Below are 16,186 nucleotides of genomic sequence, written 5' to 3'. Positions count from 1 at the left end.
CTTGACATCAACAGGTCCCAGTGACAATGCTATCGGCAAAATAAGATGGGGTAAGAATCTACTAAAAACTGTCACGGCATTTCCTGCTTGCATACATTTTCTTTGAAATCTCAATAAAAATGAGGGGGTAGATAAGTATAATGATTTATGTATTTTGCAATTTTTTGAATTGCCACTCGACCCGGGGTGTATCAGGGCGCTTTAGGATGTAGCAAAAGATAGGAGATCGGGTCGTGTTTTTCATTAAACATTTCACATTGGGGGAGCAATAACCACATTAAGACTAGTGAGTTGAGAAAACTTTGAATCTAAGGAGGTTCAGGAGGTGATGCGGAGTGAGGGGCAGGGAGAAAGGAGGCAGGTTGTAGTCAGATAGGTAGGAGGAAAAAAGGAGTGCAGGAGGGGAAGGGAGAAGACATGAGGCGGGGGAGCTTGGAAGGGCCAGCGAGGTGGATGTGAAGTAAAAGAAAACGGGAGGAGAGAGGAAGATCTCGGTGGGATGAAGGGGAAGGCCGAGTGGGCGCTGTTAAAAGAAGTGTTTGGGGAAATCTGGGAGGTAGTGAAGAGTAGGAAAGGGATGGAGGTAAGGGAGGAGAAGTGGAAGAAAACGAGAGGCAAGAGAGTAGAAGAGGGGGAAAGGGAGGGGAGAAAAGGGGCAGAAGTGAGTTAAGGGAGGAGAGGTAGCAGAAAGGCAGGCGGGTCAAGGGGGATGAAGAGAATGAGCTGGATAAAGGAAGTGGGTCAAAGAAAAGCGGAAGAAGGAGGGAGAGAGGAAGAATGGGCACTGCGAAGAAGTGATGAAAGGAGAAGAGAGGGAAGATAAGTTTAGGACTAGTGCTCACATCCAAATAATACATGAGATCAGAAACAGAGGAGTTCTGTGCACCATCACATCAAGTACAAATTGAAGAGGAATGTTTTTATAAGCTTGTGGGTGGATTTGTCTTAGAAAGATGGCAGAGTTATACAACCTTGTCCAAGTTTCTTGGCACAGGGCAGACAGGCGTAACTTAGGAGGTAATGTGTAAAGTATTTGTGCAATAACTCACACAGTAACACAGTGAAAACAACACAAAAAGTACTCCACACCAGTTTAGGAAAATAGATAATATTTATCTGAATAAAATAAGACCCAGAATGACAAAAATCCAATTTGCATATGTCAAGATATTACTTTTTAAAGGTTTATATGAGTCTCAATCCTTAAGAATCAGTGGTTATATCCCTTTAACAGATAGTACCTGGGATGCGTAAAAAATAATGACACAGGGGGCGGCAGAGGAGGAGATGCTTTGAAAACTAAGGCACTGCGTCGGATTTTCCGGCGCTGCCCAGATGCGCCTTTTCTTTCCAAGCTGCAAACTGATGTGTCAATTTCCAAGAGTGCAGCGTTAGTTTCTCACTATGATGCGGGATATTTTGATGCCCTGGGCAGATGCACTGAAAATCCTTCACACGCTGATAAGAAGGAACTCTGTAGATCCGGTAGGTGAAGCAGTTATTTTTCAGCCGTGAGGCAGGTGCTGCATTGAATTTTGCAGCTGTTGCACCAGTTTTCCGAAGCACAGGAATTTTCTTCTCTTTGGTGAAGTCTTTGTGGCCCTGAGACTTCAGAACAGGAGGCAAGCTCAATCCGAGCCCTTGAAGAGCATTTGTGGGGAAGGCAGAGTCCTTCCAGCAGAGTCAGGTGCCAGCAGGCAGCAGGGCAACAAGCAGGGCAACGGTCCTTCCAGAAAAGCAGTCCAGATGAGTCCTTTGGGCAGCCAGGCAGTCCCTCTGACAAAGTCCAGTGGTAGATGCAGAAGTGTCTGATTTTGGAGGGTGATAGACCCAGTATATATACCCCAAAATGCCTCTGAATTGGGGGAAACTTTAAAAGTGTTTTTAAATTGCACAAGGTGCCCTTTCAACCCAGCCCCGTCTGCCAGGATCCATGTGGATTGGAGACAGGCTGTGAGGCACAGAAGGCAGTAAGTGCAGAGGAGGGTCCATTATCTGAAAGTGGCATTTCTAAAATAGTAATATTAAATCTAACTTCACCAGTAAGCAGGATTTTCTACTACCATCTGGCCATACTAAACATGACAGGGCTACTCCTTTCAGATAAGAATCTACCACTTAAAAGTATTAAGAGCAGTTCTAATGCTGGCCTATGAGAGAAGCATGCCCTCACAGCAGTGAAAAACGAAGTTGTGGGTTTTTCTTTACCAGGACATCTAAAACTCTTAAGTACATATCCTGCCTTTTAATTACAAGGCACCCTGCCCTATGGATTACCTAAGGCCTACCTTAGGGGTGCCTTATAAGTAGAAAAAGGGGAGTGTAAGGCTTGGCAAGGAGTGTTAAATGTCAGGTTGAAGTGGAGGTGAAACGGCACAAACAGGCCTTGCAATGGCAGGCCTGAGACATGGTTAAGGGACTACTTATGTGGATGGCACAATCAGTGTTGCAGGCCCCCTAGTAGCATTTAATGTACAGGCCCTGGGCACCCCTAATGCACTTTACTAGAGATTTACAGGTAAATTAAATGTGCCAATTGAGTAGGAGCCAATGTTACCATGTTTAGGGGAGAGGGAACATGCACTTTGGTACTGGTCAGCAGTAGTAAAGTGTGGAGTGTCCTAAAACAAGCACAAACAGTCAGAAAAATGGAAGGAGGCAGGCAAAAATTGGGGTATGACCAGCCTAAGGCTGTCAGGTCTAACAATTAGCAGGTCTTCTTGGGAGCACATTTCAGCTGAAAGTGAGTCCCAAAGGGGAGAGGTCTGCTATTGCGAAAATCTGGAATTTGGCTGACTTAGTTTTCAGACACTTAGGGCCTTATTTATACTTTTTGGTGCAAAACTGCACTAAGGCAGTTTTGCCCCAAAAAGTTTTGCACCGGCTTGCACCATTTTTTAGCCCCAGCTGGGCACCATATTTATGGAATGGTGCAAGCCGGTGCAAAGGGTAGGCTAGCTTAAAAAAAAAATGACGTTAGGCAGTTTTGAGTCAAAACTAAATGATTCTGACCAGATTAGCATCATTTTTTGCACGGGAACGCCTACCTTGCATCTCATTAAGGCAAAGTAGGTCTCCACTTTCAAAAAATGACTTTAACTCCATAAATTTGGTGCTAGAGGGGTCTAGCACCAAAGTATAAATATGGAGTTAGTTTTGCACCGAATTAGAGTAAAACAAAGGCCCATATTTATGCTTTTTGACGCAAAACTGCGCTAACGCAGTTTTGCGTCAAAAAAATTAGCGCCGGCTAACGCCATTCTGAAGCACCATGCGGGCGCCGTATTTAAGCAATGACGTTAGCCGGCGGCGCTGCCTGGTGTGCGTTGAAAAAAACGACGTACACCAGGCAGCGCCGGCGTAGGGGGATATGGAGCTTGGGCGTGAAAAAATGGGGCAAGTCAGGTTGAGGCAAATTTTTCACCTCAACCCGATTTGCACCATTTTTTTCCACTCCCAACCCCCATAGAAATGACTCCTGTCTTAGCAAAGACAGGAGTCATGCCCCCTTGCCCAATGGCCATGCCCAGGGGACTTATGTCCCCTGGGCATGGTCATTGGACATAGTGGCATGTAGGGGGGCACAAATCAAACCCCCCTATGCCACAAAAAAAAAAAAAAAAAAATGACTTACCTGAACTTACCTTAATGTCCCTGGGATGGGTCCCTCCAGCCTTGGGTGTCCTCCTGGAGTGGGCAAGGGTGACAGGGGGGGTCCCTGGGGGCATGGGAGGGCACCTCTGGGCTCCTTCAGAGCCCACAGGTCCCTTAACGCCTGCCTTTTGCAGGCGCTAAAAAACGGCGCAAAAGCGGCCGTACTTCATTTTTTTTTTACCCGCCCACTCCCGGGCGTGAATTTTGCCCGGGAGTGTAAATACGGCGCACATGCCGCGGAGTCACTTTTTTAGACGGGAACACCTACCTTGCATATAATTAACGCAAAGTAGGTGTCCACGCTAAAAAAGGACGCAAACTCCATGGACTTTGGCGCTAGACGCGTCTAACGCCAAAGCATAAATATGGAGTTACTTTTGCGTCGGAATTGCGTAAAAAAAAACGACGCAATTCCGGCGCAAACGGAGTATAAATATGCCCCAAAATGACACTAATTCGGTGCAAACAGAGTATAAATATGCCCCTTAGATTCAACTATGAGGATGTCTATACCTCTAAGATGATTCAGGCCTTCAGATTTTATATGGATGAGAATTGGTAGTTGAGAAAAGGGGTGTGAATTACTTTAAAAGTAATGCAGGATCATTCGAATTTTATTCAGGTCTAAATGGAGAGCCAATGTTGATTTTTTAGTATTGGAGTGATGTGTCTGAAACTGCGGGTGATAGAGATCAAAAGGTCAGTGCAATGGAGAATGGACTTACTGGGTGCGAGAAAGTATTTTAGAACTCCAGTGAGGTTTGCGTTGCTGGAGTCAGTGCGCATGTTAACAATGGATTGGATGACTAGGGGGAAGACATTTGATTTGAGGAAAGGTCTGAGGTTTTTTAGGAAGAATAGAGAAAGTTTGTAAGATCTGGCAATGTGGTTGATGTGGGCTGTCATATCAGTTGTTGATCCAAAAGTCTAATTATTTTACTTCAGACATCAATGGCTCTCCAATCATCAACCAACACAGGAAATTACATCACTGAATTTCCCATCATACACCTGGACAGGAAAGTGACATTACTGGTTCCTCCCAAAACTGTCTATAAAAGAAGAGCCCAAGCAAACAGACTTCATTTCCCATAACCTATCAGCACAGGAAATGACTTCTCAACACATGATCACTGAGCAAACACACAACCTAAATATGGGTCCTGCTGAGTGCTGATGTACCTGACATCCTCTTTGTCGCAGAGACCTGGCTAAACCATCTCATTGGCTCCTGACATCGCCACAGAAATCCTAGCGGGTTACAAGATCGCTCTACAGGACCCCCTTCACAAGCCAGAAGGACTCGCTATCATCTACAAAGAATCCATCAAATGGTCAACATCCACAGAGAACGCCACCACATTCACGGAATACCTGCACTTCCAACCTGCAAATCTCATAATACTTTACCCTGAACAGTACCCTTGCCTGCTGAGCACCCGGACCACAAGCCACGTTCACCAACCTCATCATCAACTTCGTTGATTTACTTACCATCGACTCCAGAGCCTACATTCTTCACGGTGATCTCAACCTTCACCTGGAAGATCGAAACAACCCCTGCACCACAGCACTTCTCAAAAGATTGAACAACATCTTACTCACCCAGCTTATCCCAGAACCAACACACACCACAGGAGACACACTGGACCCCAGCTTCACCACAAGCGACAGCATCAAATGCAAATCTACCTCATATGAACTAACCTCTCTATCATGCACTTCCAAATAAACACACCTCAAGTCAAAATCCCTACCGTGTTCAGTATTCCATGCCACAGATGGGGCAAAATCACAGATGCTGACTGGCTCAAAGCCCTCAGCATGGATCAACCTAGCCCCACAGACAACAGCAACAACTGGATCAAGAACTGCAAGGGTTACCTCACAGCCATCAAATCCAAGAAGCATAGTAGATCATACAAGCAGGCCAGTCAGTAAACAGAAGACCTACGAGACGTCAAACAACACTGTAAACAACAAAAAAGGAAATAGAGAGACAGTCAACACACTAGCAACAGAACTGCCTGCAAAGCTGCAATCAGATGCTATCACCACCGAATAAGAGAGACCAAACAAAAAGCCCTAGTGGATTGCATTGAAGGATGCTCCAAAAGCTGCAAGGAGATCTTCTCCATTGTTACGCACTTCTCCTCATCAACTGTCACCAACATCACTGCCTCCCAGCAACTCTGCAACAACCTATCAACTTCTTCCACAGCAAAATCACAACCATCTACAGCAACTTCACACACCAACCCAACCCAGAGAATTTGTTGCTAACCTTCCCACCACCAACCAAGACAGACACTTGACCGACTGGACAATCCTCGCCAGAAATGACAAAGCAGCAATCATGCGGACAGTCCAGTCAAGGGCCCCAATGGACCAATGTCCCACCACATCTACAACCAGGTAACATCACCAATCAACACCACCCTGAAACACATCATGAACACCTCCATCACAACGTGCTCATGTTTATGCACTGCATTTCGATACATTGCTGATCTCTGCCAATTTTACCAACCCTCCTTTTCCGTAGCACATGAATTTCATTTTAGTAGAGTTTAGAAAAATGTGGAATTGTGCTGAAACTTCTTTATGTTTTTATTAATTAATTTGAAATATTTATTATAAGCAGTATCACTTACTGGACACATTTTGTGAGGAATGTGGATATCAGTGCAATTTACCAACCCATTATGCTGCAATTTAAGTCCACACTAACACATTTTGTGGGTGTAAGAGAGGGAACGCATGCCAACATGTTTGAAAATATCTTAAAAGTTGTGGTTGGTTGCGTCAAAACTTCAATTGCATGACTTTCTCTACTACCACTCCTTCACTATGTCCACAGGATGTCTAATATGTTAATCTCAGTAGAAAAACATACGTAGTGGCATATATATGTATAGAGATCAGTAATCAGAGCTATCACAGATACACAATACACTTTTGAAATCATGCATAATTTATACACGTATAGATTATTACTTTTTTCCTAGTCTAGTATATACGCTACCTAAGTGTTTGAGTGAGTTACTTTTCTTTGCTGGTTTCTGGTGTGATTTTATTCACGAGTGATATTTTTTTAAATAATAAGCCTTTCATATGTGCTCTGCCTTTTATGATTAATATTGTTTGTGAAGGAGAAGAACATAAATAATGACCTAACTAGACAATGAAATTGTAGCCTACTACAATATTACAATGCCACTTAAGTACTTTCTAACAGCAAATAGAGACCGAATAAATCACTAGCTCGACACTCATGGAGCATGCAAAATAAATAGTGGTTAGTTAAAGATAAAAATGAAATAAATAAGCACACTAAACCAGGTTTATGAGTGAAGGGAAAATACCTAATTTTAGGCGATTGTGTACAATGTGCACAGGTTTGTGCTGTCATTCAAACGAAGGGAGCCAATGGCTAAAGCGTTCAGACCCTTTCTCCCACGTTTTATGCTGTGGTGGGCAGAAAAAATGTAAATGCCAATTAAAAAGACCAAAAGATGAAGCCCACTTACAAGTAGTGTGTATATTATCTAAGTTAAAAAAGCACTGTATTTTAACGAACCCTCAGTGGCCAAACTTAAAAACAAGTACTCAGCTATACACTAAGTCAGAGCTTTTGCTGATATGTCCCTGTTATTTGCAGCAGTTAAAGGTGGAAACGCGTGCAGTGTTTAGTGGTACCTATATCTGGATGGCAGAACTCTCACGACACCCAAAAGCACATTTCACTCCACAAGCTGCCATCATAAAAAGTGCATGACTTATTGCTTTCTGAAAGAAACAGCCCTTTGCCCCCCCATCTCAGATAAGTATGGAATTCCTTGAATCAGCACCGATAAGGCCCTTGCACAAGCAGGCACCATATAGTAAGCCAAGCCTATAAATTAAGTGACTGTCTCTATCTTGTTTATTAGTCTTGTTACCCTTAATTTTTGACATGGTTGTTATTTTCAAGGTCGTAAAAGAAAGTCTAAACTTAAGAAGCAAAAAGCTCGGAATGTGCTCTAGTAAGCTTTACTCCTTCTGTTTGCACTAGATCAGATATTGTGCGGTGCGGCTCCATGCCTCTGTGTGAATCAGCAATAAAGCAGCGTCAGTGCTACAAAGAAACACAGGATGGGCCGATTTTTATATACATGTTAATTAGTTTTGAACACTTTTTGAGCACTAGGAGAGGCGGTTAATGAAGTAAATATGCACATTAGCCTGAAAAGAATGAATAGTTTTTTGAATAAATAATGCAAACTGAAGTGCTTCTAGGCACTCCAATTTTTAAGCAGATAATTGAACTGAGGATCAAATAGATAAAGTGATATCCTCAGTATCATACAGTTTATTGATGAGGGTAAACTAGGATCTGGAACCTGGGACCCTTGTTTTAAAGTATGGCACTAGATCGGGGGTACAAAAGCCTGGTGTAGCACATGACTGGCTACCCCTAGAGCATGGGTACTCAAAAATATTTTCCCAGGGACCAAAATCTCTGGTCTGTGATGTGACCGAGGGCTGCAATAATGCCAGCAGTCAGGGGCTTGGGGGGCGATGTGGGGGGAGGGAGGGGGTTGTTGGTAAAGAGGATGTAGGTGAAGCAAAGCATAAACATTTAGTGGCTGAACTGCACAATGTGAAACCAGAAAAACATGGATTAATCGCAGCTTCCACACTAAACCAAATTGTGTGATTCTAGGCAATTGCGTACAAAACGTTGTCCTGTGTTTGGTTTTATAAACCATAATGGTGTTCATGTATCATAGGAACTCAGGCCACCCAAAGAGTGCACATAACTATGGCTTGCGCTTAGTTCACTAGTCTCGTTTTTGTGTGTGTGTGTGGGGGGAGGGGGTGTTGGTGGTGTGAATGATTCTAAATCCATTTTTGAAACTATCACTTAAAAAAATACTTCTCAATGCATATATATAATCTGATGTACTAAGGTGAAACAGTTCTGCTTGTAAATAAAAGACCCGTTTTGAATATTGAAGTGACTTTTGCTGCAAGATGTCTTTAAAAAGAATGTGTTCCTTGCTGTAACTTCGTTAACCTTTAAATAAATGTTTGCCTGTTTATGTAACATCTTTTTATGCTAGTGCTCAGTGGGTAAATAGCAGCACATTGCTGCTGTTGATCAGGGTCCGCAGGTAAAAGTAATGAGGGCCGTACTCTGACTATCAGTGCCCTAGAGGATAGACATAACACTTTTATTTTGTCATTGTTACCACCCCTCTGTGCCCGCTGACTGGCATTTCAAGCTATGAGCAACTATATGACAAAAGTTGATATTTCTCACTGCTACCTTCTGTGGTCCTGGCGTGTCTGAGTTGTGAAACCTATATGCTGACTGCGCCTGCAAGTCTAGATCTTAGATAGCACTGATGTATGAGCCTGTGAAATGTAAGGCCTGAGACTAAGGGCCAGATGTAGGTAGTTTTGAATTTCCGAATCGCAAATTCATATGCAGAATGGTGTCTCAGACACCTTCTGCGAATCACAAGGGGGTCGCAAAGACACACCTCATTAATATTAATGAAGTGGGTCGCAATTTGCGACCCCCTTGCGATTCCCTGCACTCACAGGGATGGCGGCCTGCTGGAGACAGCAGACATCCATGTCTGTGACTGCTTTTTTAATAAAGCAGTTTTTTTTTTTTTGTATTGCAGCCCGTTTTCCTTAAAGGAAAACGAGTTGCAATACAAAAGAAAAAATTAAACCATTTGGTTTCATTTTTACAGAGTAGGCAGTGGTCCATTGGACCACTGCCTGCTCTGAAAAAATATTTTGGGCGACATTCACAAAGGGTTTTGCGAATGAGTTAGCACCCACTTGACATGGGTGCTAACTGCAAATTGCTTTGCTACCCCATTCGCGGTCACAAAGCAATTCTGCATTGCGGTGCGAATCGCAAATAGAAAGGGGAACACCCCTTCCTATTTGCAAGTCGCATTTCCATTTTGCGAGTCGGTACCGACTCGTAAAATGGGAATGTGCATCGCGATGCCCGTTTTGCATGGCGCAAACTGTGAATTTCGCAGTTTGCGCCATGCAAAACGGTTTGTACATCTGGCCCAAAGATCAATGCAATTGTTTTATATTTACATCCCACCAAGGGAAATATAACTTAAAAATAAATAAAAAACAATGAAAAATTAAACAATATGGGAAATGGGAGTGTCGGCCCTGCCTATATCACATGTGGCTTTTTTAGAAAATGTTCTGAAAAAAGCAAAGTTTTCTCTAAATTCTAACAGCCCTGGCAGGATCAGCCTTGATTAGTACACGTTAAAAATACTAGAACTATATAATGGTTTCACCATCAGAACCAATAAGTTTTTAGGCAATTAATACGAAAAAGGCTTCTGTAAAAAACCCACCTTTGCCTCACTCTGTCACTGCTGGGTGGGTGTGGGGAACACTCCCCAGACTTCCCCAGTGATGTTCAGTGATGCAATTCGGGGATATAATTTGCCATTCTCTACTTACAAAGATATTCTGCTACCACTGCTCATCCCACTACAGTATGAGGATTTAGGTAGACTTCAGGCAGTGGAGGAAGACTCTTAGAGGTGAAGAAAAAGGGAAAAAAGCTGTGATTAGAAAATAGTAATAAGCAGCACTAGCTGAAAGGAGTCAGGGCCCTGTAACAGTGCGTAATTTGTGCTAGTGTGTGCTAGTGGAGGGCACCAGCAGTCCATTTTAGGATCAGGATGTATTTTTAACACCAGAATTTGACAAAGATCTGGAGACAATGGCAAAAATAGAGAGGAAGAAGGAAAAAGAGAAAGACCATGAATACAACAGAAATTGCTGGGATGAAAAAGAAGCTCCAAAAATGAGACAAACTGGCAGCAAGTGCAGGCTGGTGAAAGAAACAGGCATGGGGTTCAATCAATATTAGGCATGTGTGGGTTTCAACAACCATACTGGCAATGAGGTAAATTTTGGGTCCCTGCACGTTTTTTTTTATTTTTCAAATCAAGCACCGCCTCCCAGGCCAATTATTTGTTGTCAAATAATATATGCAATGTTGTGATTATGTAGGCGAATAAAAAAAAAACAGGTCTGTAGCCAGAAAAGCGTTTGGATTTCTGCTTCTTGGCGCAGATCTTGTGCAAAAGAGCAAGGTTTTAGGGTCAAACTGATAAGCAACAGAACTAAACATAATTACTTGTAAGTTGCACAAAGGTAAACTCAGTCATAAAGGTGAGTGTACAACTAAATTTAGCTCACGCACGCCTTCCAGGAATCCACAAACGGATTCCTGGCAGGCATACCCTCTGCTACGGGTGCAGAGATCTCCTCTCCATGTGCGGGAGGAGATTTACAGAGTGGGGAGGGAAATAAATCTCACAGAAGGAGGAAGGGGCAAGAGAGAAGGCGAAAAGGGATTCCATTTTCCCCGCGAAGAAAGATAAAAAAATTAAAAATGTGCAATTGCACAAGGATTCCATTCCCCTTTGCGAAGTTTTACGACATTGGAATTATGTGACTTTCCGTAGAATCCGTATGGAAAGCTGTGCATGGCCAAGCTTTTCATTAAAATTCGTGCAGGTGTTTGTGAATTTCTCACAGTAGTAAAGTTACATATGAAGTAGATGTAAATATGTCAGTGTAGTTTTACTACTTTGTTTTTTACCAAGCCGCAATGTGGGTTACAGATAAAAGAATGCTAATCAAACAATATTCCCAGAATACAGAAGTGAAACCATCAGACGCTGTCTCTCTAGCCTGAATAACCATGTTTCAGGAAGTATCTGGCCTGAAGCCTGGTCACATGCTCTTGAGTGGGAACTACATGTTCTAGATGTTTCAGGAATGCAGACATGCCCTCTGGCGTGTTTGACTACACTTCATAAGATCTGTGCACACACCTGCATACATGTGGGTTGAGGGCTTCCGCTCCTCAGAGGTACTGAGACTTCAAAATGTAGTTTCACTGACAACGATTTGTCAAAATACTAGGGGAAGACAGCACTGCATGAGCCCTCCACCAGGCCTACACGGCATAATTTGAGCTTCACCTTTTATAGGTGGCAATTATGCAATCATATGTTTCTATTTGATTTAGTATTCACTGTGCACCTTAATTTCGTTAAAATGTGTGAAGCATTTTACCCTATTATTCATTGTAGTGGCTACATATTTATACACGAATACCCCAAAGTTTTGGTAAACATGTAATCATTAGTCACTTTTGATATTTATTTTGAGTAATGTTAAATGCTACTTTAACAAACCCTGGGTGTAGGCATCGTTTTGAAATGCAGTTGGCTGCGCCAGAGTGTTCTTTCTTTTCTCTGCAGGAGCCCCAACATGATTTTCGTTAGACAGAGAAAAGAGTATTGGTTGTATTAGACTACTGCTGGTGAGGCCTGAAGAGAAGACATTTGCCAATTAGTATGGGGAATGAATGGTGAGAAGATGCCTTCTGTTGATCATGTACTAGGACCCCAAGATGTTGCTGTTACTGTCTCAATTTCGATGAGACGTGAAACCTAAGGGATGTTGCAAATGCTCATCTCGAGCAATTAATCGATTGGTTCCTGATGATGTGGGAAACAATGTTGCTGAAACTCCTGCTGTTTTAACTGGTATTCACACGGGTAGTAGTTAGGCAGATTCCCTTTAGACTTTCAGAGGTAAAGACCTCTCTGCTTCTTCTATTCTTGCTAGCGTGAAGCTTCATGCTAAACACTTAATTCCTTTCCTAAAAAAATCTACAGAAGTCTTTGCTAGGCTGACACCTTCCAAACTCTTTAATTATAAACCCAGATTAGATGGTTTTATTGTCACTCCATGTTTAGGAGAGAGAGGGGAAGTTTCTTTATGGAACACCTAGTTATTATATTTTGTTTTTGTACTGCTGTGGCTGCTATGATGCTGTATTTAAGCTTATTATGACACAATCTACTGAGATATTTATGTTTACTAGTAGCTTTGGAACTTATTTCTGGTATACCTGTAAACTCCTGGATTTATTATTAACCTGAAATAAATCCCTGTTAACTACCTTTGGTGACTACTGGTCATCATTGTGGAGTCAGATTGGCTTCACAAGTCTGCATATACTGTTAATGCAGCACTTCATGTTAAACAACAAAGGTCCATATAACCAAGGGGGAAAACAATCTTTGACAAGTTCACTAAGACATTGTGATGTAAGTCCCTGTGCGTTCTCAATCCTGACCCCTATTTCCACCCCTCAAACCCTCTTATCGGCACCTCAGTGGGGCTGAGAAAGGCAAAGCAATGGGAAATACAAATACCCATAGAAATGTTTAATTTCTGTCCTTGCCCACATTCATGAACCCTGAAACCAGGAGTTCCAAGGAAAGCCCCAGATGTAAAAAAGTGCACGTACGGGGTAGAACACGTTATTCCTGGCTATCCCTAATGAACGACCTCGCAGATGCATTTTGACAGTGCTGCGACCCCTCTGTGCCTGTTAACTGGCGCGTCATGCTAAGAGCAGAAAGCTATACCATAGATCCCATTGCTGTCAAACTCAATTCAAACAAGGCCACACTGGTTACTCCAGGGATAACTGAGGCTACACTTGTCAGTCATAGTAGAAAATAATTGAAACTGCTAAGCAGATCACAATAAAAGACTACATAAAGGCTTATCATAATTCCAAAAAGATCCTGAAAAGAAAAATACAAGAATGTGGCTGCTCTTAAAAATATATATGATTTTAGCCCCGGATTCCTGTTTGTGCACATGTCCTATGGAGGCAGACTATATTTGAATCAAGCAAAGCATTTCACCCTCGTAGCGATTGAGAAGCAATATATATGCTTCTACTTTTACATTTTTTCGTTTTTTTGTATTTCATTATTTCCTTTACATGGGTCTGTGAGTAAGTGCCGAGACCACAAAATAAATATGGATGTATACAGTAGAGTGTAAAAGAAATGTGGCTAAAAACAGATGGCCATATTAGAAAAATAAATACCATATAAATGTAAACCTCGATAATCATACATGGGTGCAATGTTAACATATCTGATATATGGAGAGATGTTCTAGTGAAATGCAAAAACTGTGAAAATGTAATTGATGATATGTGAACGCCTGAATCAAGTGTTTTGTAAGATGAACCCAAATGTGATTTCTTTAGTCACTGCCGTCATCAATCACAAATTGGGTGAGCAACAATAGTGTCACATAAAGAAGATAACATTCTTAAACATTATGGCTTCTTTCAAGTAATATTTATGGATATGGTATTGCATAGCAACGAGGAATATGCACTATAGCTTTCTGCTGGGAAAAGGTGCCGGAGTTGCTTTTCAACACTATACATGTCATTGCTTAAGGGTATTAATAATATTTATCTTGTGAATGACACAACAGTGATGAATAATTGACAAATGACTGTGTACTTACATACACCTGGATAATATCCATTTCATAACAAAAGCCATAAATATTAACAGAATCCAAAGTCCAAATCAACACCACATAAGATAACTATTAACTATTCCATCATGTGGTCAGGTTCTCAGATCAATAAATACACTGCCAACGCCCCAAGGACCCGACCTACTGATGTGCCTGGCGCACTGCAGGCAGTGTCGAAAAAGCTGTTCATTATTAGGGTTTTATTTTATTTTGCCGTTGATGTACTAATCAGTCGTGTCTGCAAGTGTGGATCTACATGCAGCTGCAAGGCGTCCCACCTAATGAATATTAATTAAGCGGTAGGCATTCTGTGACCCCATGCCACTGTCTTCAAAGGCAGGAATGGAAACCTGCAAAGGACAGCCGACCTCCTCCTTGAGTACACATTCCTTTCAGCGAAAGCTTTTTTTTAATATCAGCGTGTGCTCTTTGAAGGAGCAAGTGCTTCTTTTTGTTTATTTTTTTAAAGAAAAGTTTTCTGCTGTGAATTTCGTTGTGTGGAGCATGCACTGGTCCCCTTGACCTCTCTCTGCTTCCACGAGTCTGGCTGCCAGAATCCCCAAAGGGGAATGCTCCACAGGGTCCCTTCCGGAGTAGTTTGTTCACCACTGGAATATTAAACAGTGCTTTGCAAATGCCAGTTTATTACTTGTATTAACAACAATTTAAAAGTATATCTCCAAAGCACTACAAATGTTGAATAATATATATAAATCATCATATACCTAATTGCCAAAACCGTCGAAGTAAAATATAATTAAAAAACGATGTATACTGTTGCCTAGGTGTATCCAGCATAAACTCTGAAGGACAAATCCACAACATATTGTTAGGATATCCAAAAACCCGAGGTACATATAATTACACCAAAAGGAGCTCTACTACATAGTGAATATGCCATAGCACTCTTAGATCTGGTTTGGATGCTCTTACTGTAGACATTTAAACCTGTTGACTATACATGGTACATTGTAGTATATGTTTGATCAGCTTGCCTTATAAGTCAATGGTTATAGTTTTCTATAGGTAATGACTTTCTGTAGGTAAGGGTGTTATACAAACCTCATAGGCCTTTCTATGACCGGGATAGGCCTCACAATTCATCGACTCATCCCCAGCCAGGTCCATGGCCACAACAGTGTTGTTCCGATACTTCTTGCATAGCTCCACTACCTCAGGTGACCAATCTGTCAGTTACAAGAATGAAAACCATTATTCACCTAAAATTCTTTCCTCGAACTATAGATCATGTTATCTACTTGATCTAATCAGTTAGAACCTCAATTGTAACTGCCTGCTGACAGTGAACTATTTATAAAAACCATGATCTCATTAAAGATTCGATTTTCTTATTAAATCAATCGACCTAGTGTTCAGAAAAAAATACCTCCAATGATCTGGCAAGGATCACCTCAAGTTACTAGAGAGTTTCGTTTCATATAGCAGTGTCTCAAAATACTTGAAGCAATGATACACTGAATTAGTTTCACTTCCCAACAAGCTGAGTAGAATCAATTATTTTCCAACATTTATATTTGCTACTCAGACCCAACAGAAATTCCGAAACTGTAACCCGCACCCTGAAAAAGCCTTCATTAATGGTCAAAACTACTTGGTAGTACTGCAACTTCTAACCCCCTGTCCTATGAATACAGATTTGATAGAAGTGCTATCGGCCTGATTGGTTCTTATTTTGTAGACATAAAATAAATCTATTGTGATCTTTATATGTATTTAAGTTTTAGATGTAGTTGTGCTTTGATCTTTTGTTTTATTGTTTTCTCAATGAACTTTTTGAGCTTCTCCATGTTTTTGTTGGTACCTGTTCTATTGGCATACTAGTGATGCTGAGGGCCCTTAGGGTGCAATGCAATTTCCATGAGGTATGTTACTTCCACATCAATGTTTCCATCAATGATACCCCTTTTACAACTGTTCAACACACATTTCCCAATGTTCAGTATATCTTTAGTTAGTTGGCCACACCAAAATAGGTACGTTTGTGGGCATTTTATAGACCCTATTGGTTGCTTATAAAAAAAATGATATGTTGATAATTCAACCTTTCCATATTTTGATGACATATTCCATACAGTCTACACTTGAAATTTGCGTA

General features: G+C 41.6%; 1 protein-coding gene across 2 annotated transcripts in view; it reads right to left on the bottom strand.

Annotated features, from left to right (window-relative positions):
* LOC138303956 (adenosine deaminase-like) overlaps positions 1-16,186 on the bottom strand; it is a 289,137-nt gene that overhangs the window by 58,606 nt on the left and 214,345 nt on the right. For both annotated transcript variants that reach the window (XM_069243549.1, XM_069243550.1), the window contains exon 6: positions 15,133-15,257. In XM_069243549.1, the coding sequence (XP_069099650.1) occupies positions 15,133-15,257 (125 nt within the window). The remainder of the gene's footprint in view (positions 1-15,132; positions 15,258-16,186) is intronic.

The sequence above is a fragment of the Pleurodeles waltl genome, chromosome 7 (genome assembly GCF_031143425.1).
Source record: "Pleurodeles waltl isolate 20211129_DDA chromosome 7, aPleWal1.hap1.20221129, whole genome shotgun sequence".
NCBI classification, from domain to species: domain Eukaryota; kingdom Metazoa; phylum Chordata; class Amphibia; order Caudata; family Salamandridae; genus Pleurodeles; species Pleurodeles waltl.
Note: the sequence above shows the minus strand (reverse complement) of the source record. Positions and strands in the feature narration are given on the sequence as shown.